At 42.2% G+C, this 22,498-nt stretch overlaps 1 protein-coding gene and 1 long non-coding RNA gene across 2 annotated transcripts in view; one reads left to right on the top strand and one right to left on the bottom strand.

Annotated features, from left to right (window-relative positions):
- The window catches only part of LOC142070568 (uncharacterized), a 148,271-nt gene that overhangs the window by 31,859 nt on the left and 93,914 nt on the right, over positions 1-22,498 (top strand). The gene's annotated exons all lie outside the window — the stretch shown is intronic.
- The window catches only part of EPYC (epiphycan), a 29,217-nt gene continuing 24,633 nt past the window's right edge, over positions 17,915-22,498 (bottom strand). The window contains exons 4-6 of the mRNA XM_048835607.2: positions 22,067-22,269; positions 20,635-20,730; positions 17,915-18,644 (exon numbers count right to left, since the gene is read on the bottom strand). Of these exons, the coding sequence (XP_048691564.1) occupies positions 18,474-18,644; positions 20,635-20,730; positions 22,067-22,269 (470 nt within the window). The 3' untranslated portion in view covers positions 17,915-18,473. The remainder of the gene's footprint in view (positions 18,645-20,634; positions 20,731-22,066; positions 22,270-22,498) is intronic.

The raw sequence follows: 22,498 nt of genomic DNA, 5'->3' as shown, positions 1-22,498 counted from the left end.
AGGGAAGAAGGGTGGCTTTCAGAAACAGGTGGCTGTTGCCATCCCATGGCTCCTGGGGATTCACGTGAATGGGTGTTGTGGGTCTTAGGAACCCTAGTATAGTAGCTGCTGCCTCCTCCCCCCACCAATACTTCCAACATTTCTATCTAATATGACATATAGAGCTCCATTAATGTTGTGTTTAGATGATAGGCACAAAAACTTACACTTTAGCATAGTCCTGGTAGAACTATAGATCTGTTCCTTACTGGGTGTGGTTGCATTCTGTAGAGTAGGGTATGTTTTCATTCAGGTGGTGTATCTGTGGGGAAATAAGTCTCACAAGTTACTTCACACATGTATAATATTATACAGATAGTTCAGATGCCTTTGTAATTATAAAGGCGGGGTTGGTAGCATTACCTATTAAGGGAGCCCATTATAGCACTTCCCATTTGCCAAACATTAACCATGGGCTGAAATTTTCCATGCCCGGTGTCTACCTCAGGCCACACTCTTTAGGAAAACATCAGCCAAACCAGTTGAACTGTTCCTGGGAATGAGGCTAGGGAAGAATAAGTTGTTTAGCTCATGTTAATAAGTCCTTGAGATTTTTTCTTTAAAATGTCAGCAGGGGCAATGGTAATAAGGAGTGTTTTAAATATATTTGGAACAAAAAGAATCCCAGCAATGGTATTGGTCCATTAGTAGTTGGCAATCATAGAATTATCAATAATAATACAGAAATGGCAGAAGTGTTAAATAAATATTTCTGTTCTGTGCTTGGGGGAAAAAAACAGATGATGCAGTCATTATGATGTGATAACACTCTTTCCGTTCCACTAATACCTCAAGAGGATGTTAAATAGCATCTACTAACATTAGACAATTTAAAATCAGCAGGTCAGGATAACTTGTATCCAAGAATTTTAAAAGAATTGGCTCTAGAGCTCACTGTACCATTTATATTGATTTTTAATAAAGTCTTGGAACACTGGGGAAGTTCCAGAAGCCTGAAAGAAAGTTAATGTTGTACCAATATTTTAAAATGGTTATTTGGAAGACTTGGGTAATTATAGGCCCATCAGCCTTGGCAAGATAATGAAGCAGCTGATACAGGACTACATTAATAAAGAATTAAAGAGGGTAATATAATTAATGCCAATCAACATAGGAAAATGGAAGATAGATCCTGTCACACTAATTTGATATCTTCTTTTGATAAAATTATCAGTTAGGTTGATAAATTTAATAATGTTGATGTAATATACTTAGACTTCTATAAAGGCATTTGACTTGGTAACATGATATTTTGATTAAAAAATATAAAATTAACATGGCACACATTAAATGGATTAAAAGCCAGCTAACTGATAGGTCTCAAAATGCCTTTGTAAACTGGAATTATCATTGAATGGATATGTTTTTTGTGGGGTCTGGCAGGGACTGGTTTCTGGCTCTATGCTATTTAATTTATTTTTATTAATTAGCAGATAAAGCTTGAAGATGACACAAAACTTGGGGCAGTGGTAAACAATGAAGAGGACAGTTCACTGATACAGAGTGATCTCGGGTTGCCTGGCAAAGAGGGTGTAAGCAAACAATATACATTTGAATCCAGCTCAATATATAGCTGAAGAACAAAGAATATAGGCCGTACCTAGAGAATGGGGAATTCTATTACATGAAGCCCTGGCTCTGAAAAAAACTGGGGCATTGTGGTGGATAATCAGCTAAACATGAGCTCCCAGTGAGAAGCTGTGGCCAAATGGTTCTAATGTGATACTTCAATGCATCAACAGGACAATATCAAGTAGGAGTAGAAAGGTTATTTTGCCTCTGTATTTGGTACTCGTGTGACTGCTGCTGGAATTCTGTGTCCAGTTCTGGCGTCCACAATTCAAAAAAGATGTTGATAAATTGGAGAGGGTTCGGAGAAGAGCGATGAGGATAATTAAAGGATTAGAAAACATGTCTTGTACTGACAGACTCCAGGAGCTCAGTCTGTTTATCTTAACAAAGGGAAGATTGTGGGGTGACTTGATTACGGTTTGTCAGTATCTACATGGAGAACAAATATTTAATAATTGGCTCTTCAATCTAGGAGTTAAAAGTATAACATGATCCAAATAGCTGGAAGTTGAACTAATACAAATTCAGACTGGAAATTATGTGTACATTTTTAACAGTGAATAATTAACAGTTGGAACAGTTTTTCAAGGTTGTGGTGAATTCTCCACCAATGACAATTTTTAAATTAAGATTGGAGGTTTATCTAAAAAATCTGCTCTAGGAATGATTTTTGAGAAGTTCTACAGTGTGTGTTATATAGGTCAGACTAGATGATCACAATAGTCTCTTCTGGACTTGGAATCTATGAAATTCTCTAGTGCACCCATACTTTGGACCAGAGACTCGAAATTCAGCAGGAGGTGTTAGGTACCTTTTGCCATCCTAAATTTCCAACTTCTGCAACAAATGAGGCAGGGATTCTTCTACTACTCACCCCTGCTTGACTCATTTTCAAAATAATTACATCCTGTGTTCTGAATGAGGCAGGGGTCCAGTGGAAAACATAGTATGTGTACATGTAATTAAAGATTATATCATAGTCCATATGCACTAGAGGGCCACATTAAGGTTGCACAGGCAACCTCAACTGTGGCATTTCCTAACTTTTGAATGCTTGGCTTTTAAACTTTAATATTCTTTTAACATAATATTTTGTGTGCAATACAGTAAGTTGTGTGTATATGTGTTATGCATGTAACATATGTATATACATTACCTTGAAAGTCTAAGGGCTTGTCTACATGGTGGGGTAATATACTCTCTGGAGGTATAGGGTGTACTAAGATGTTGTGAATTAATTGGTCCATGTAGATCCTGCTGTTTCACACTTAAGTTCCCCTAGTGCTCTTTAGCATAGTACTGTTCCAAGCATATTACACTAATATGCACCAGCAGGCTGTACACAGACCAATTAGTGCACAACACATTAGTGTGCTTTAGAAATCACGCCTCTGTAGAGCATTACCCCACCATTGAGACAGTGTTAAAATTCCTTTTCAGGTCCTACACCAGCACTCTCCCAAACGCATGGCAGAGGGACATGAATAAGGCACCCAAGCAACCTTAACTGTGTCCTGTAGTGACACCATGCAATAAATATAGAATTATGAATAATATATTTTAGTGGTTGTGGTCCCAGATTAAGTTGCACTGATTTTTTAAAACATCAGATTATTTTCAAAATTTTTATTGTGGCATAACTACAGCTCAGAGTTAAAGTTGTTTGAGTGCCTTAACTGTATGTTTCTTTCCTTAATACGTTTTGATTTCTTTTAAGCATAACCTTAATTCTGAATTTCCTGCTCCTACCTGAGATTCCCTTGTTTATGCATCCCAGGGTCTCATTAGCTCTTTTGGCCACAGCATTACACTGGGACTTCATGTTCAGCTGATTATCCACCATGATCCCCATATCTTTTTCTGAGTTACTGCTTTCCAGGACAGAGTCCCCCATTCTGTGAGTATGGCCTACATTCTTTGTTCCTAGATTATACATTTACATTTAGCCATATTAAAACACATATTGTTTGCTTGTGCCCCCTTTACCAAGCAATCCAGATTGCCCTGTATCAGGGATCTGTTCTCGGAATTATTTACCACTGCCACAATTTTTGTATCATCTGCAAACTGTATCAGGGATGATTTTATGTTTTCTTCCAGGTCACTGATAAATATGTTTTCATAGCTTATGTCCAAGAACCTATTCCCTGCAGGACCCCACTGGAAACACACCCACTCGATAATGATTCAACACCTCTTGTGTCAGATCTCTTCCAAAAAGTGGAAAGGTTTCCCTGCTAACACCTCAGAAGCCAAGCTTCTAGGTGAAGAGACTAGAAATCTGGGTGAAAGTTTCCTTTCTGCTGAGAAAACGAAATTCAGGATCAGAGGAATGAAGCATGAGGGTTCCTAGGAGCATTACTAGCAAATGTCCCTTATTTCAATCCCATATTACTTGTGTTGCACAACACTTTGGTGTCCCCTCCTTTATTATTGAAAATTATTGACATAAAAATAACAATAATTAAAATGAAGTAACACAAGGTATTTACACTAAAGGAATAAATCTCACATTATATTAATATTCCTGCATGACTAATGCTTTTGCGTTCCCATTTTGGGTCTATGTCACTCATTGTGGCCAACATTTAGGCCTTGGCAAATTGAGAAATAAATCTGGGAGAAGGCTTGGAGATCTCAGACTCAATGAGGTATAAGATTTTGTTTTCCCACTTGGTGTATTACAAACATATACTCAATGAAAATAATCCTCACAAGTTCCCCAGTGTACATTAGAAATCCTGACAGAGCCGTAATGACAGCAGTATCGTTAACGACACCACCCAATATTCCTCATTTTATAACATTGACTGAGTTTATTCTAAATGTTAATAATATGCTGTCAAAATACTTGTGGTTTAGATTAAATAAAAGTGAAACTATTCTTTTCAAATTACACATGAAGCTAGGTCAAGTTCAGATTTCAGAGTAGCAGCCGTGTTAGTCTGTATCCGCAAAAAGAAGAGGAGCACTTGTGGCACCTCAGAGACTAACCAATTTATTTGAACATAAGCTTTCGTGAGCCACAGCTCACTTCATCGGATGCATTCAGTTCAGATTGACATTGATGTCAGAACACTTCACTTACCTCATAGACATTTCAATTTTATTATATAGTATGTATCCATATTCAGACAGTGTATGCCTGAAATTATTCATCTCTTAAGAAATGTGATCTTTATAATTAAATAGAACACGTGACTCTTCAGTTGAAATACCACATTTGTAAAACTATTCATATCTCACCTAAAGATTAATTAGATCCTACTTGTCGAGAGCACTAGTCTAGATGCAAAATGTAGTTTGCTAAAAAGGAATAGATTGACCCAATGCCATAGCGTCATGACGCTGTCACAGCATCTGACCTGTTAAAAGTTAGTGGCCAAATGCCATGCTAGAGTAAAATATTTTTATATCCTTGGTCATATTTTAAAACAATTTTAATAACAATTTAGATCTTCTCATGGTTCTATTTCATAATGGGATTCCTATCCCTCAATTCTAATATCCATGGGTTGGCACTATATATAAGATCTTCATCACACATTTGGTAAATGCTGTTTCACTGTTAAAATAGTTTTAGGGATTTCTGTCCACTTTTAACCCTGGTTACTTCCTTCCCCTATTACAGTAGATAACTCCAAAGTGAAGGTTTTCTTTCTGCTCTCTGGAGATAAAATGACATACAACGCTCTTCTCCTCTAAAATCCATCATCTCTTATCACAGGAGACAAAACTATGAAAGATGCAATGAACTTTGATTTTGCCGTCTTAAAATGCTTCTCAGAAACCATACTTAACCCATGTTCCTTTGGATTATGTTTGAGCAGTAGAGCAGAGTGCTTTTCCCCCAACTATATCTACAGGAGAAAACAGAATAAATCAAATCATTGTCATTCAGACTCTTGGGCTTAACAACAGCTTCACTGTAAGATTACAAGAATTTCAGGAAGATTAAAGTGTTCACTTACAAACAAACAAATAAATAAGGAAACAAAACAATCTCTCCGAAGAAAAAAAATGTAAACATTGTAAATAGCTTCATATTTAGTGTTGTGATGGGGCAATGCCAGATGGCTATAGAAAAGTAGTGGGAGATAGATATATTAGCTCCAGGCTAAACAAATCCCTGGTACCAGGATAAGTGAAATGGCAGCTGTTCCACGTCAATTAAGACACCTGGGCCCAATTAAGAACTTTCCAGAATGCAGGGAGAAGGCTATGTTGTTTGGGACACCTGAAGCCAATCAGGGGTGGGCTGAAACTAGTTAAAAGCCTCCCAGTTGGTCAGGTGGGTGTGCATGTCAGGAGCTGTGAGAGGAAGTTGTGCTGTTGGAGAGACTGAGTAGTACACACCATATCAGGCACAAGGAAGGAGGCCCTGAGGTAAGGGTGAAGTGGCGCTTGAGGAAGTGGGGGCTGCTGTGGGGGAAGTAGCCCAGAGAATTGTACATGTCATGTTTCTAAAAGGTCAGCTACCATAGCTGGTACTATTAGGGTCCCTGGGCTGGAGCCTGGAGTAGAGGGTGGGCCTGGGCTCCTCCCCAGACCTTTGCCCCCTGATTAATCACTGAGACTGGGAGACAACAGAGACTGTGCAAGGAAGGATAACTTCTCCTCACCTCCCTCGCTGGCTTATGATGAAAATGGCTCAGTAGACTGTGACCCTTGTCTCTAGAGAGAGAAGGGTTACGTGGAGGGTCATAGTGAGCCTCTGAGGCTAGCGAAATCTGCCAGGAAATGCAGGACCCATGGAGGCAAGGACAGAGCTTTGTCATAGTGTTTTATACTAGACATTAGCTCCTGCAAGGCAAACTTTGAACAATACCATACTGATGTTCCATCTTTGTTACTCTGCATAAAAAGATGACACAAAACTTGAAGATAAATTGTGAATAGTGTCCTGGGGGAAATATTCCATGATTAATTCAAGCCAATTAAAAAGTATAGCCATATTAAAAGAAATTTGAATCAACTGCACTGCATTACATTCTCCGCAATTAGTCCCACAGCTGAACAAACAAAATTAATAGGCAGTTCCATCCAAACTGGTCATTAAAATATCAGTGGCCTGAGAACTTAATCATAAACAAGCAAAAACTGACTCTTCAGATCTTCACTCATTATGCATATTCACATTGTTGTAGTCATGCTTCCATGAATTCCACAGTTCCATGGTTGTACAATTGACCACTTTTGTAGAATTGTGCTCCAGTTGTTTATGAGCAGAAGAAGCAAGTTTCTGCTATCACCCCCTATGATTAGGAAGACAACTTTCTGCGGCCAATAGAAGCTGCAGAGTCAGTGTTCGGGGCACGGGCAGTGTGCAGAGACCCCTGCTCCCAGGGAGCCTGCCTTAGCCCTGCTGCGCCACTGGACTTTAAGTGACCTAAACTCTCCTGGTTTCGTTTCAGTAGCCTCCAGGAGATAGAGCCTGATTCTGGGAGACTCCCAGCAAAACCAGGAGGGTTGGCAACCCTAGGTGCTGCCTTCAGAGCTGGGCACCTGGAGAGCGGAGGCTATTGGCCAGGAGCCCAGCTCTGAAGGCAGACCTGCGCCAGCAGCAGCGCATAACTAAGGATAGCAAGGTATGTTATTGCCACCCTTACTTCTGTGTTGCTGCCTGCTGAGCAGGGTTCTCAGTCAGGAGCTGCCACTCTCTGGCTGCCCAGCTCTGAAGGCAGCAGCACAGAAATAAGGGTGGCCTGGTATGGTATCGCCACCCTTACTTCTGCGCTGCTGCTGGTGAGGCACCACCTTCAGAGCTGGGCACCCAGCCAGCAGCTGCTGCTCTCCAGCCGCCTAGCAATGAAGGCAGTGCAGAAGTAAAGGTTGCAATACCGCAGCCCTCCTAAAATAACCTTGTGACTCCCCTGCAACTCCCTTTGGGTCAGGGTCCCCAATTTGAGAAACACTGGTCTCCCCCATGAAATCTGTATAGTGTAAGGTAAAAGCACACACAAGTCCAGATTTCATGGTGGGAGACCAGATTTCACTGTCCGTGACGCATTTTTCATGGCCACAAATTTGGTAGGGCTCTATCTATAGGGAAAGGGCAAGGGGAATATGGGCTATCAAAGAGAAGGGGAACAACTGTAGCCCCACCTACTTCAAACTCAACAACACAAATCACAGTTCATTACCTCCCAATCCCAACGCACAACTCAGTTGTACAAAAGGAAGCTCCTGAACCAGGCTGAAGTTCAATGAAGATAAGGCGGAAGTGATGCTGCCTGGGGGGTGGGCACAAGGAACCAGGAGATATGGCTAGGATTATTATATGTGCCCTTTCAACTTTTGGATGGTTGTCACTTGTTACTCAAATTCTTAATCTGGTGATCTTGTTGGATCCCCAGCTGGGGTTAGATGATCATATAGCAGCAGGGGCCAGGAAGGCTTTTTTTTCTATTGCTGTCTATCTCTGAGTTAGCGATGATTTCTTTCTGATGCGGACTGTGCATTCACAATCCCTGTCTCTGTCACCTAGAGATTAGACTACTGATATGTACTCTATGGTATCTGGGGCTAAACTTTCATCGGCTAACAGATTGAAGCTAGGACACATTGTAAAGCCTCTCTCTTTTCACTGGCTTTTTGTGAGGGGAGGGTGAGCTGAGTGTCAGGATAGATCCATTGACAGTAGTGTTCTGTGGCTGGAATGTGATTTTTTTTCCCTTTCTTGATGGTTTTAGGGAAGCTGATGCATTTATTTTTATCGTATTATTGGGTTTTTTAGTATATAGACCCCAAAGTTACCCAAGGCTCTGGGTGAATACATTTTAATGTTTGTATAAATCTAAATAAATTAACAAATTAAGTAGTATTCTCCCAGCTAATGTCCTAACTAGGACTCTGATTCAGGAAAGTACTTAAGCACATAAGCATTCCTATTCAGGAAAATGCATAAGCTTATGCTTAACTTTAATTATGTGCATGAATCCTATTGACTTCACATGTGCTTAAGTGCTTTTCTGAATAGGGATGCTTTCCTGAATGGGTATATGTGCAAAAGAGGGACCTGAATAGACCTTTGAGGAACCTATCAGAGCTAAAGGACACATCTATGCAAAACTAGCCCATGCACTTCTGTAGCTTTCATCATCCTGGTCCTGTCTCAGCGTGTGTGAATCACTAGGCAGTAGGCAGCATGGTTAGGAGTGCAGATATATATATTTATTCAGGGACCTGAATGTCAAGAGCAGGACTGCTCTTAATAGCTGATGATTCCACAAGTCAGACACTTTCCTTGCACTGCCCATGACTCTATTTTATGTCTCACAGTAGATACCAAGATGGGACCCCAGGTCCTGACAGAAGGGCCCAAATTGGCTTTGCTGTCTTCTTTCCTCCTCCTCCTCCCCATCAGAGATGCACCTCTCTGGGCTCATGGCAGAGAGGGTGACCATGTGAGAGAAGTTCTCTGCCACCAGATTGCAGATGTTATTTCCTCTGGGGTGCTGCATCGCTGGCTTCTCCCCAACTACAGTGGACACTGCTGCTGCTCCCTTGCTTGCTGCTACTTCCTTCTCCTGCCGCCGCATGTCCTGATACACCTGGTGCATGATGAACTGAGTTGTGTTCCTTGGTGCACGCATCCCTGGTGCACGCCAGCCACACAGGTTCATGGGTCGTAGCAGTGCAGCTACAGCTGCACGCATACTTGCTGGTACACGGAACTTGGGGACCCAGCGGCGCCGTGTTGTGCTCCAACGCTTTGCTTGCTTCTTCTTCCAGGATCCCCTGCTGTTGCCTCCCCCCATCCACCAACACCGCCTCCTTCTGGGGAGTCTGTAGTGGTACCACCTAGGAGAGGGATGCACAGCCCTTGGCTGCCTCTGCCCAGTGCCATAGTGGCAGTGAGAAAACCCTCCCAGGCTTCTTCTCCCCCACACCAGGGCCCTGTCTGCTGTTGCAGGCCACTGATCTTGTTGACCCTGCATAGAAAGCTGCTGCCACAAATGCCGGCTCCTCCACCGGCTAGTCAGGGATATGTAAGGATCATGTTCCACCAGATACTTCTTCTTTTGCACCACCAGCTGCTTCCTTGGCTCCATCTCCTCCTGCAGCTGCCAGTTCCCTCTGTACTGTTGATTCTTTCTGCTACTGCCAGCTCCTCCTGGCCTTAACCAGCTGGTCTCCTGCACCTCCTGTCCTTGTCTGCTGCTGTTCCTTCCAGCTTCTCCTGCCTTGGGGCCATGCCCAACTCCTATAGCGGCTCGTAACATGATGAGCCCCCGGTGCGAGATGCCGCTTGGTCCCTTGTCCCTGCACAGACTCAACAGGCCGCGGGTGTAGTGCCACCGGGGCTGGCGGCCTCCTTTTGCCTCAGGAGTCCTGTCCACACTGAACATAGCATCCCAGTCACCGGGGGCAACGGGCAGCCAATCACAAAGCAATGGGCGGGGCTGTGACTGAACATTCCACAGGAATTTTTGTCCAGAGGGGGCCTGAGGTTGTTTTTCTTGCCTAGGAGGCTTGAGGAGAGCCAAATCCCTTGTCTGCTGCCCGAGGCTGCGGGGCAACTGCACCATGTTCAGATCCCACACACCTGCCACGCTTTGTGGATGGGTTTTAACTAGAGATGGGCTTGAGACAAGATGCCTGATCCAAATACCCCAAACTCTGGGATAGATCAAACCTAGTGTAGCAGTTACCCCTGAAGTCAGTGGATGCTGGCACCTGTCATGTGACAAGGATATTAACCTTTGTGACTTTGATTCAGGTCAGGAGGCTGGGGCTAAGAAATAAAATTGGGTGTCACCCCTTTATTACCTCCAGGCCCCAGCCCCACTCCTAGCTTTAATACCAGTCTACGTTTTGCTACATATACCGAGATTTCCATCTGAGGCTCTCAAAACACCTCAAAAATAAGGGTGAGTGATTGTTATTATCTCCATTGTACAGGTAGGATGTCTGAGACACTGAGAGGTTAAGTGACTTCTCCATGGTAACAAGGAGCAAATGGTTGGGACAGGAATTCAACCCAGCTCTCCTGCTTCATGTCCCATGCCCAGTCACTGGAGCATGTTGCCTTATGTACTCTACCTTTAGGGATTTCCAAAAATAAAACCTGGCCATGGGCTAAAATGCAGCCCACAAAGCTCTGTAATGTGGTCCTAAGGTCTGCCTCCTTTTGAATGCAGAGGGGTAGCCTTGGGATACTAAAGGTTACAGCATATCCATGTCTTCTAGTTATCTAATATATGTCCCCCATCTGTATGCCTCTTCCTGTGGGTCGTTAGTTTCATGGTACCCGGGTAATTGTAGTTGTCATATGTGGTTATTATCACAGAGGGAGCTGCAATCTCTGAGATAACTAAGACAATACCCATTGAGGGCTTTTGAATATTATGCCTCAGTATTATCTCGATGTGGGAAAGGTGTCATCACGATACAGTTGTTGTAATCATTTTCCTAACCTAAATAGTTCTGGCAGGCTTTTTCTTTATTTAAATACTAAATCAGAAAAAAAAAGTTAAGAATGGAGTGTGTTTAAAATGCTGTTTTTGAAACAGAGTGTCGCAAAAGGAATTACAGTCAGTTTTTTTTCTTTTGGTTTAATAAACAAAATTTCATACTGTGTCACTGTGCTTTACTCTCAAACCAATTCCATGTATTTCATTAGTACTCAGTAAGGAGGCCACGGTGAAAATTCTAGCAGACTGATATACTGGGACTACAAAGGGAAAGATGCTCTCAGTAATGAGCATAGCAAGCTTGAATGAAGGACAAGTACATTTATCTTTAATATAGGGCTTTGGTATAATACAAAGTTGTATAATGTATCAACACACGATGGCAGTAGTAGTCTGTAAAATAATTAACTGAAGATGTCTAGAGAGACAAGTTTGGTGAGATAATATCTTTTATTGGACCAGCTTCTGTTGGTGAAAGAGACAAGCTTTTCCAGAGCTCTTCTTCAGGTTACTTTAGCCACCTTGTCTCTTTAATATCCTGGGACCAACACGGCTACAACAACATTTCATACAATGTATGGGTATGTGAAACCAAACCTCATTTGCTTTTAGTTATTATGGAGACAACCACAACAAAAGCTTACATAGCCCAACAATTACTGGGATGAGCTGCAACTAGGGTGGGAGAGATGTTACATTTTGTTTAATGCAGTTGAGCGAGGTTCAACTACAAATATGGTCTCTGAACTAGACTCTGTTGTGTAATGAAGTAGTCTGGAGATGCTCTGACATATCATTCCAGTATCTGTGGTATGTCATATTAATTATAGCAGATCTCCCTATTCATTCTTTATTTCTCAATTATATTTAAGTATTTAAGGGTCTGATCTAAAGCCTATTGAAGTTAATGGATGCCTTTCCCTTGCCTTCCATGAGCTTTGGATCAGGCACTAAGAAAGTTGCCAGACAAACAGGTCTTCTGTATTCACAGAACAGACTCCATTTTCCAAACTATATTGCTAACATACCTTAACCCCATTTCAGAAGGGCCAACTATATGGGTGATAGGGTAATTCAATAGTCATGATTGTCTATTAAGATGATGATTTTATTTTATTTTATTTTATTTAGTCTTTTCTATTTACTTGTTAAGTGCTAGCATCTTGGGCCTCTTCAAAGTGTGCTAACAATGATGACATCTTTGCTGATGGCCTGCTCACTAGGAAGAAGACTTCTAACATCAACCCATTCCATTTAAATAATTCTACAGTTTAAGGTGGTCAAGATTTTTATGTCACTACTGAGCAGAGTCATTTTGAACCTGTGACAATGATAAAAGACTCTGTTTCCCTTTAGCAGTTGTCCTACAAGAATGTAGTCCCTTGTCCTTTCATTCTTAATAGTTTTCCAGGCAACTGCCACAATGTTGAGTATTCAGCAAACAGAAGTTCCAACAAAGCTTTCGTTCACTGTTCGGTATTTTGGTTTGGCATACAACGGGTATGTATGTTTTTCAATGTGATGTACAGAGAGGTTTGATATGCCATTCAGCTCATGGTGTATTGAAAGCTGTACACTTTTTCCCCAGCCACTATGTTGAAAATTTACCCCTTTGTGTGAACACCACACTATCAAGTTTACCAGAGCAGTTATTTAATGTTCACCAGGCAGCTGATCATTGGGATCTTATATTTCTGTCTGATCCAGCTGTTCTTGCTATACTTTTCTTCTGTAGATTAAAGAACCCTTTAGTGCCTGGTACCTTCTCTTCATGGCCAAGTCATGGCCCAGATTAAAGAATTGTGGGTCCTTGTGCACTATGAGAAGGGGGGAGGTCTTCAAAGGAACCCCACTCCATACTTAACCCACCTCATACAGACCCCAAACAACCCTCTCTCCCCACCCCTCCACAGAACCCTGAATGCCCCTCTCACCCCATATTTACCCCAACAACCCTTCACCAGTCCCCACTTATCCTGACAGCCTCCACACACATCCCAGCAGCCTGGACACATCCCACTCATCACAGTCCCCAGCATTGCCCTTAACATCCCCTGCTTGCCCCCTACCTCTCACTCTGCAGCTCTCCAACACTCACCTCATAGTCCATCAACAATTGCCCCCCACTTCCTCACCAGTGCCCCGGGACCTTCCTGGCCACTCACCGGTGCCCCCGCAGTTCAGTGCTCTGCTTCTATCCGGAGCTAGGGTGCCTTCTCCTGATCCCAGGTGTTCAGCTCTATCCATTCCCCTCACCTGCTCTACACTCATAAAGGTCCACACTGCTCAGGTTTGGCCTGCCCACCCCTCCCTCATGATGGAGGGGCGGCCTGGCCAAATTTGAGTGGGTGATCTGGTGCATGGAGTCTCCAAACTGCTCAGAGGTTTTTTTTAACTTTGGTTGGGGGCCCCCTGAGATGGGAGCCCTGTGCAAATGCAGCAAATGAACACTGGTTAATCTGGGATTGCCTCTAGATCTTCTTTTTGATAAACTGAATAGATTGAGCTTTTTAAGTCTCTCACAGTATGGCAACTAAAACAGTGACTAAGAAGCCATTTATTTGCCTCTGAGTGTATTTATTTGCTGCAGCACGAGCAAAGAAAGCAGAATATGCTGAAGCTGCTGGAGCCCTACATAATAGATCCAGCATTTCAAATGGTGAACACTGGATTCACTTTAAAAATATTCCCATGATTAATCATAAATATTAGTAAAGTTTGAGTGTCTGTGACTGATTTTTATGTCATTGTTGTATAAAAAACAAAGCAGGAAAACAGGAATCAGAAAAGACAGGTGGTTTGTACACAGTGAGAGAAAGGGAGATTCCTATTTTTCATATATTCAGATCTCAGTAAATGGGTATGAATAACTCACTCCCCTTTCTTCCAACACTTTTCCTTTGCTTTCTCTGTCCCACTGTTTCCCCTGGACTGTCTCTCTAGCTAGAACAGCCAAACAACAGGAGGGACTGAATATTTTTCAAAAATTTTAAACAGTATTATGAAACATATTGCACTTTACCAGTATAATTTGACCTCTGCCATTAGTGTTTAGTAGTGGGAAATCATAATTGCCTGTGTGAAGCAGATAAAAGTAATGTTAAATGATCATTTTTCCTAACATTACTTTCCATTTGACTGCCAAAAATTTACATACAGCTTATGTCACAGTTCAGGGCAATTGCACCAGTATTCTCCCTCTATGATCCGCCAAAGGCACCCACTTTCAGGGTTCAGGCTCCCCAGCTGTCACCTCTGTTTGGTGGTGGTGTCCCACTACCTCCTGACCAGTTTTTTTTTCCAGGCTGCCTGTCTACACTGTGAATTCCCCAGCAAATCAGACTGCCTAAACAGGACTGCTTTATGCTCTAAGCAGCATAATTGCCCATAGGTGTAAATTACCACACAATCTTTCTAAGCAAGCACATTTATTCTTAAAGGAAGTGCATTAACAGAGGGAACATGCTAAAACCATACAAATATGCTAATAAGTTTACCAGTGATCACCCCAACTCCAACAAGAGCTCCAGCAAGTGTCCAGTCCTTCAAACCCCGACAAGGTTTTTTTCTGTGGTTACAAGTTCATAAACACCTTGTCTCAGAACAAGCACCGCCATAAATAGGTCAAGTCCTTCCAACCCTTCCCATGAAGAATTGGGGTCTCCACCCACTGTTCTTAGTTCCTGGAGAGCTATGATCTCCCTCCCCCATGGAATTAGGTAAAATTCCTATCCCGCAATGGTACCTAAATTTAAAACAGTGAGATCTGTCCTTACTGAATGAGGGAGGCAAACTAGTGACAGAGGATATGGAAAAAGCTAATGTACTCAATGCTTTTTTTGCCTCTGTTTTCACTAACAAGGTCAGCTCCCAGACTGCTACGCTGGGCATCACAAAATGGGGAAGAGATGGCCAGCCCTCTGTGGAGATAGAGGTGGTTAGGGACTATTTAGAAAAGCTGGACGTGCACAAGTCCATGGGGCCGGACGAGTTGCATCCGAGAGTGCTGAAGGAATTGGCGGCTGTGATTGCAGAGCCATTGGCCATTATCTTTGAAAACTCGTGGCGAACCGGGGAAGTCCCGGATGACTGGAAAAAGGCTAATGTAGTGCCAATCTTTAAAAAAGGGAAGAAGGAGGATCCTGGGAACTACAGGCCAGTCAGCCTCACTTCAGTCCCTGGAAAAATCATGGAGCAGGTCCTCAAAGAATCAATCCTGAAGCACTTGCATGAGAGGAAAGTGATCAGGAACAGCCAGCATGGATTCACCAAGGGAAGGTCATGCCTGACTAATCTAATCGCCTTTTATGATGAGATTACTGGTTCTGTGGATGAAGGGAAAGCAGTGGATGTATTGTTTCTTGACTTTAGCAAAGCTTTTGACACGGTCTCCCACAGTATTTTTGTCAGCAAGTTAAGGAAGTATGGGCTGGATGAATGCACTACAAGGTGGGTAGAAAGCTGGCTAGATTGTCGGGCTCAACGGGTAGTGATCAATGGCTCCATATCTAGTTGGCAGCCGGTATCAAGTGGAGTACCCCAAGGGTCGGTCCTGGGGCCGGTTTTGTTCAATATCTTCATAAATGATCTGGAGGATGGTGTGGATTGCACTCTCAGCAAATTTGCGGAGGATACTAAAGTGGGAGGAGTGGTAGATACGCTGGAGGGGAGGGATAGGATACAGAAAGACCTAGACAAATTGGAGGATTGGGCCAAAAGAAATCTGATGTGGTTCAATAAGGATAAGTGCAGGGTCCTGCACTTAGGACGGAAGAACCCAATGCACAGCTACAGACTAGGGACCGAATGGCTAGGCAGCAGTTCTGCGGAAAAGGACCTAGGGGTGACAGTGGACGAGAAGCTGGATATGAGTCAGCAGTGTGCCCTTGTTGCCAAGAAGGCCAATGGCATTTTGGGATGTATAAGTAGGGGCATAGCGAGCAGATCGAGGGACGTGATCGTTCCCCTCTATTCGACATTGGTGAGGCCTCATCTGGAGTACTGTGTCCAGTTTTGGGCCCCACACTTCAAGAAGGATGTGGATAAATTGGAGAGAGTCCAGCGAAGGGCAACAAAAATGATTAGGGGACTGGAACACATGAGTTATGAGGAGAGGCTGAGGGAGCTGGGATTGTTTAGCCTGCAGAAGAGAAGAATGAGGGGGGATTTGATAGCTGCTTTCAACTACCTGAAAGGGGGTTCCAAAGAGGATGGCTCTAGACTGTTCTCAATGGTAGCAGATGACAGAACGAGGAGTAATGGTCTCAAGTTGCAGTGGGGGAGGTTTAGATTGGATATTAGGAAAACTTTTTCACTAAGAGGGTGGTGAAACACTGGAATGCGTTACCTAGGGAGGTAGTAGAATCTCCTTCCTTAGAGGTTTTTAAGGTCAGGCTTGACAAAGCCCTGGCTGGGATGATTTAACTGGGAATTGGTCCTGCTTTGAGCAGGGGGTTGGACTAGATGACCTTCTGGGGTCCCTTCCAACCCTGATATTCTATGATTCTATGATTCTATGATCTCCCCAAGATATTGGAGGAAATCATCCTATCTGCCAGATTGAATAATGAATGACAAGGTGGGTAAAATGAACCACAGGGGCTAGGCAAAATGGCTGCAGAACAAACCAATGTGGAGTCCTTATCTTGTAAAATGCAATGCATCTCTGTTTGTTACCCTTGGACTACCAAACACAAAGCAGCTGATTAAGATTTTTTGATTTGAAGTAGGGGGAGATTTTGAAACTGTTGACCCACCAGTTGTTGTCTGAGACAGCAGGGCCCTTTGAGGACAAAAAGAAGCTTCACCAGTGGAAAGGCTGATGCTATAGCACATTTTGGGGGTGGGGGGAAACATGTTTAGGGGGCTGGAGAATGCAAAAATAAACTATTTTCCTGTGTTCCCTGATATACCAGGATTTGCAAAACTCTGAAAAATTGAAGTTTGAGCAGAAGTATGAAATGAGAACAGAGGCTGAAATCCTGAAGAACGTATATCCTTCCTATCTAGCTTTCAGAAAAAATACTCTCAAGCTTAGTGGGGGAGTAGTGGAGGTAGCCTGCTATGACTGTCCAGCATTAATTTTGGCCCTTCTGAATTCATGCCGTGCACATACAAACCTACTGTCTATGTCCCCAGTATGCCTACTTCCATGTTGTGGTTCAGAAAGCATGGGAAAGGGAGATGCAGTGTTCCTAAGTGCAGACTTTCCATTGCCTGGCTCAGCCGAAGTGTATTGTTTTGGCTGCATTTGATGCTTACATGGTGCATATGCTCATTTAAGCTCAGGTGAATTTTCATACCAAATAAATTTTAGTTTTTGTAGGTGGGAAGATATTTTTTGTTATTGGCTAGCACAAACTTTTTTCAGAAATATTTCAAAAGATTTTCAGGGTGTCACGTTTCTCTCTTTACCCTTCTGAGTGAACAGCTTCTTTGAATCCATCAGGTTGTTTTTGACCATCATGTTCCAAAGTGGAAGGTATTAAACATTCAACAGAAAACAGATTTCTTCTAAATTGCAAGGGTGAGAGAATTTCCAGATCCTAATTGTTGAGACTCCTGGAGGAATGAAGAAGAATTCAGAGAAATAGCTATATATACTTGGAGACTTAGATCATATGCCAAAACTGAACTTATTCAGCTACAATGTTCTGTATGACTATCAAGGTACTCCAGGTAAAGTTCTTCAGCTTCTTTAACAGATACAGGTTAATGTTCAATATTTTCCAAACTTGAGGATTTTATTATTGTTCCAAAAGAACTGGCTAGCTTAGCAAAGATAAAGAAAACAAGGCTTTGCGTTTCATCAAGATTATAATGTCCAATTATTACTACAAAGGCAATGAGAAGCATTTTATGTAAATTTATTTACTTGTATATGTTTATTCTCCACATTTCGGTATTGATACAAGGGCAGGTTCAATATTTTCCAAATATTTTGGAATATTATTAGGATTTCTCCAAAACAATCTGGTGCTTCAGAAAACAAGTAGAAAGCAAAGATTTGTATTTCACTGAGAGTATGAAGCCAATTAAAATGAAAATGTCATGGATATAGATCTTACGTACATGCATTTTGTGTTATTCATTTATTGTTATAATTAATTTAAATCTATATAAAATTATTAAATTTTAGCATGCATACATTACATCTGATTGCATCCAAGTTATACAGTTTCCGTTGTTCTGATTCCCTCTTTCTATATATTCAATGCAGTTGTCGTATTGAATGCATTGGTATCTATAGCATCGCACAGCCTATATTTCAGTACATCTCTTAGCATTTCACATTATCGTTTGTCTTTTTCATTAATTTCATTACTGATTAAAAACCTGTCGAATGAGCTCTGAAAATAATATGCATTTGGGCTTTCTGTAGCAATGACTTGTTCATTTGTCATAGACACTACCATGTCAGAGGACAGTGTTGGCCACTGTCGAAGCTTAGATGAGACTACCGATTGGCAAACGGGGTAGGCACATGTAAGCAGAAGGAGTCTTGCTCAAGTTGATAGGATTGCCATCCAGTCTGATGTCTTCTAGAGCTCGACGGGCATAAGCAACATCTTTCATTTTGCAGAAAGTGTCTTCATGCATCTCCTGAATGTTGTTGTTCTAAAAAGAAAAGCAAAAATATCCAGAAAGACAAAAATATATGTTTGATGATAATTGTCTTTGAAAACCAATGCATTGACATGTTTTCTGTGTTGTGAAAGAAAGTAACATAAGCACAAAGGACCAGGTTATCTCCCAGACCAGTGCCTTTTCATGCTCAAAGTGCAAAAGAGACAGATTCTGGCTGCAGATAGCCAACTGACAATTCTCCCAGTGAGGAGGAGCTCTCAACTGGTATAAAACTGCAGCCTGAAACAACCCCTTACACTCTCTGGAAAAGACCAAGAAGACTGGGTGGAGGAAAGTGGGAAGGTGAGAGACCAGAGCAAATCCAGCTGGAAAATCATGTCCAGCTGAGGTCAGCCCAAAGAATCATGGAACTATAGTCAGCTCCTTGACATCCTCAGACCTCTAAACTTGCCAGGCACAGATCTGGAATGCAATGTTTGTCAAAGGTCCTAAATAAAGGGCTTACACACACACACAAAATTCATGCAGGAAGCTTAAAATTCTGTGGGATTCATTCATTTAATATAACTAACTCTTCCTGTAACTCCAGCTTTGTGATTCTTTTTCTGAGGTAAACAATTTTCACCAATAAAAAGATAGGACACCAAATTTGTGTTGGACATAGGTTATTTTAGAACTAAAATGACATGTCTCAAAATGAGGAGCATCTAACAGCTATGGAGAGCCCCTCCCACACTTTTGTACCAGCCAGATATTGGTGCAGGAGGGAATCCAGCTTGTTACCTGTCTGTACTATTGTTCAATATGTAGTGGTGTATGTAGCCCCAGTTTAGCAATTTGAAACCAATAGAATGGATTAACATTGTTAGAATACATTTATTCTATACAGGTCTTTATTTCTTAAAAGGTTGGAATCAAAGTATGAATGTGCAATGGGGTGTTTAGCCCACAGCAGCCCAGAAGGGATTTATGAGGCTGAGGAGAGGCCAGTTAAGCTAATAGGCTGCACCTGGGGATGACCCAGGCCTTGAAGGGCTGATTGAAGATGGAGCCCAGCTGGGGAGGAACAGGAGGGGCTGGTATAAAGCTAGTAAGTTGACAGCAGACAAGGGCTATAGGGCAGGGAGTTTGATGTTATGGATTTCAGTAGCCTGCAGCTTCTCCCTGGGAGAAGAGCATTTGAGCTGGTACACTCAGAGAGTGGGGAGCTAGAAGTTGTAGGAAGGAATCCAGGGAAAGACCCAACAGAGTCTGAGGGAAAGCAGACTACAGTTGCCAGGTATAGGGTCACTGGATTAGAACCTGGAATAGTGGGTGGCCCTAGGTTCCCTTACCAGCCACAGGAGAAATGGCACAGACCAGGCAGCAGAGTGCAGACTGCCTAGGATGGTTGTCCAGAGGGACTTCCCTACCCTGGAAGGGGAGAACTATAGTGACCTGGCTGGAGGGCTAAGCATGAAGACAGAACACCTTAAGACACAGAGAGTAAGAGAGAGTGGTGGAAGGGATGCAGTAAGTAGTAGACTAGGGTATTGGATCTGTAAAGAGCTAATTCTCAGAGCATCCAGGAGGAGGTGCCACCTAGTGATGAGTAAAGCACCCCATGACAAATGGTAAAAAACTTATGTTCTGAATTGTGGGCCAGCTCCTTCTTTGGTATAAATCAAAATGGCTCCATTGCCAATACTAAATAATATCAATGGAGAATATGGCCTTTTATGTTTGAAAATATTTACATTGCACAGATAAGTTTTAATGATTCATATCCAGATGGAGTACTAGTTGGATTATTCAAATGTCATTTTTTGTCACCTGACTCTGAAATGAGTAGAAAGAGTGAATGTATTCAATACCCTGATTAGCCTAAGGTTTCAGATGTCCCATGATCCATTTGGATAATAAGAGTTTACCTGAAGTTTTAAAAACAAACAAACCACTAAGCACTAATATTGGTTTGCTCTCCCAGTTATATCTGTTGTTCTGTTTTGCTATTAAAAAATCAATTGGTTTTGTAATCTACCTGAAGATGAAGAGCTTGAAGACTTTCAGGGAGCGGGAGTGGGATGTGATCCAGGTTATTGTCGGTGATGTAAAGATGATGCAGATCAACCATATCCTGGAAGAGAAGGAAGGGGAGTGTTTCCTAAAAAAACTAGAATTTTGTAAAATCTCCAAGAAGGAGACAGTAAGTTTTACATACATCTTTGCAATGAGAAACTGAACTCAACAATTCCTTTTAAATCAACATGACTCTAGGTTTTAAAAAAAAAATTACAATGAAATATAAATAGGAACATGCATTGCCAAGATCAGTTACTATCAGAGATCAGCTGTCTTGGTAAAGCAACTGAGAATGGCAAATAAATATTTAAGTGGAGTCTTCACCTCTGCATTGTTTTAAAATGCACATGCTACCTGCAGAAAAACTTCTGCAGAAAGCCCTTCCTTTGGACCTGTTTTTTTTTTTCTTTCTTTTTTACTTTGAGGAGTCATCAGGTTATTGTTTGGCAGAAATCACTTTTGTTCAAGCAAAATGTTTCTAAATAATAATCTTTACCCTCCTCCCCCAAAAGTAAGATGGACCCCTGCATATCAATAGTGGCAAGTCTGGGAGAAGCAGTATCTTCTAATTACACCAAGGTACAGAATATCAGCACTCCTGAGTTCCCGTCCCTTCTGATCATCTTGGGGATGTCAGTAAACCTCTCTGTCTCAATTCCCCCATCTGTAAAACAGGCATAAGACTACCTACCTGTTTCGCTGGCTATTGTGAATTCATTAAAGTTTGCCAAGCTCTTTCAGACTCTAGGATGACAGGTGTGTATGTGTGGAATAGTGGGGCAGATTTTCTCCCATGTCTGAGACCCCCTTGAATGCATGAGTGAGAGGCCATCAGGGAGTCTGGGGGCTGGGTTGTGCATTCCACATCTCACCCTAGGTACTAGGCTGAGAGGGAGCAGTTGGTGTAGGAGCTGATTCTGCAAACTTTGTTATGCTGTCTGAGAGCCACTTTCCCATGCAGGAATTCATAGCTGATCAGGTACAGCCAGAATGTAGCTCCTTTGGGACAACTGGACAGTGTAGAAGAGTCAGATCAGGCATGAGAATCTGGCCCACTATTTTTATTATTTAGATGTATTAAGATCGAGGCCTGGATTGTGATTTAGTGATGTGCCTGGAGTAAAGGGCAGCACATGATAGCTTTGCTACTAGGAGGAAGGGTGTCACTCAGGAAATTGCAGTCTACCTGCTGCTCCAGAGAAGGAGGTAACATCTATGCACTGCAGTGTGCATTCCACAAAGTGCTGGTGTAGCTACACTGGTGAGCAAATTGGAAAGGAGAGCCAAGGCTCTGCCCACCCATAAAGGTGGACATAGCACCTCTGTGCTCTGGTCAGACCACAATTTCCCCCAGAGAGGAGGAGAGATTTTTCTGTCAATCCCAAACTCACTTTAAATGCTTCTTCCTTTATTCCTTTGCGGCCAAGCCTGTTGTTACTAACATCAATGAATGTCAGGGTAGGCGGTAACTCGGGGAGCTGCCTTATCTTGTTATCGCGGAGCACTAGCTCCTGAAGCTGGGGCAGCTCCCTGAAGGCATCTTCATCGATCTCGGATATAAAATTTGATGTCAAATCAATCCTCTTTAAATTGTCTGGCAGAGAAAATTAATAAAATATTTAGAGCACTCCAGAACTTATTTCTGATTGTCTTAAAACCTAAAAAGGAAAGGAAAAAAAAAAAGCAAATGCATTTTAATTACATATGAACATCCCCTTATATGGGTATTTAATTACACACATGTACTTGTATGGGAGAGCATTGATTACTTCTTCCAAGGTCTTTAATAATGCAGTAATGCCAATTTGAGGCTTGAAGAACTT

The sequence above is a fragment of the Caretta caretta genome, chromosome 1 (assembly GCF_965140235.1).
Source record: "Caretta caretta isolate rCarCar2 chromosome 1, rCarCar1.hap1, whole genome shotgun sequence".
Lineage (NCBI taxonomy): Eukaryota > Metazoa > Chordata > Testudines > Cheloniidae > Caretta > Caretta caretta.
This window is presented reverse-complemented; position numbering and strand designations above follow the sequence as displayed.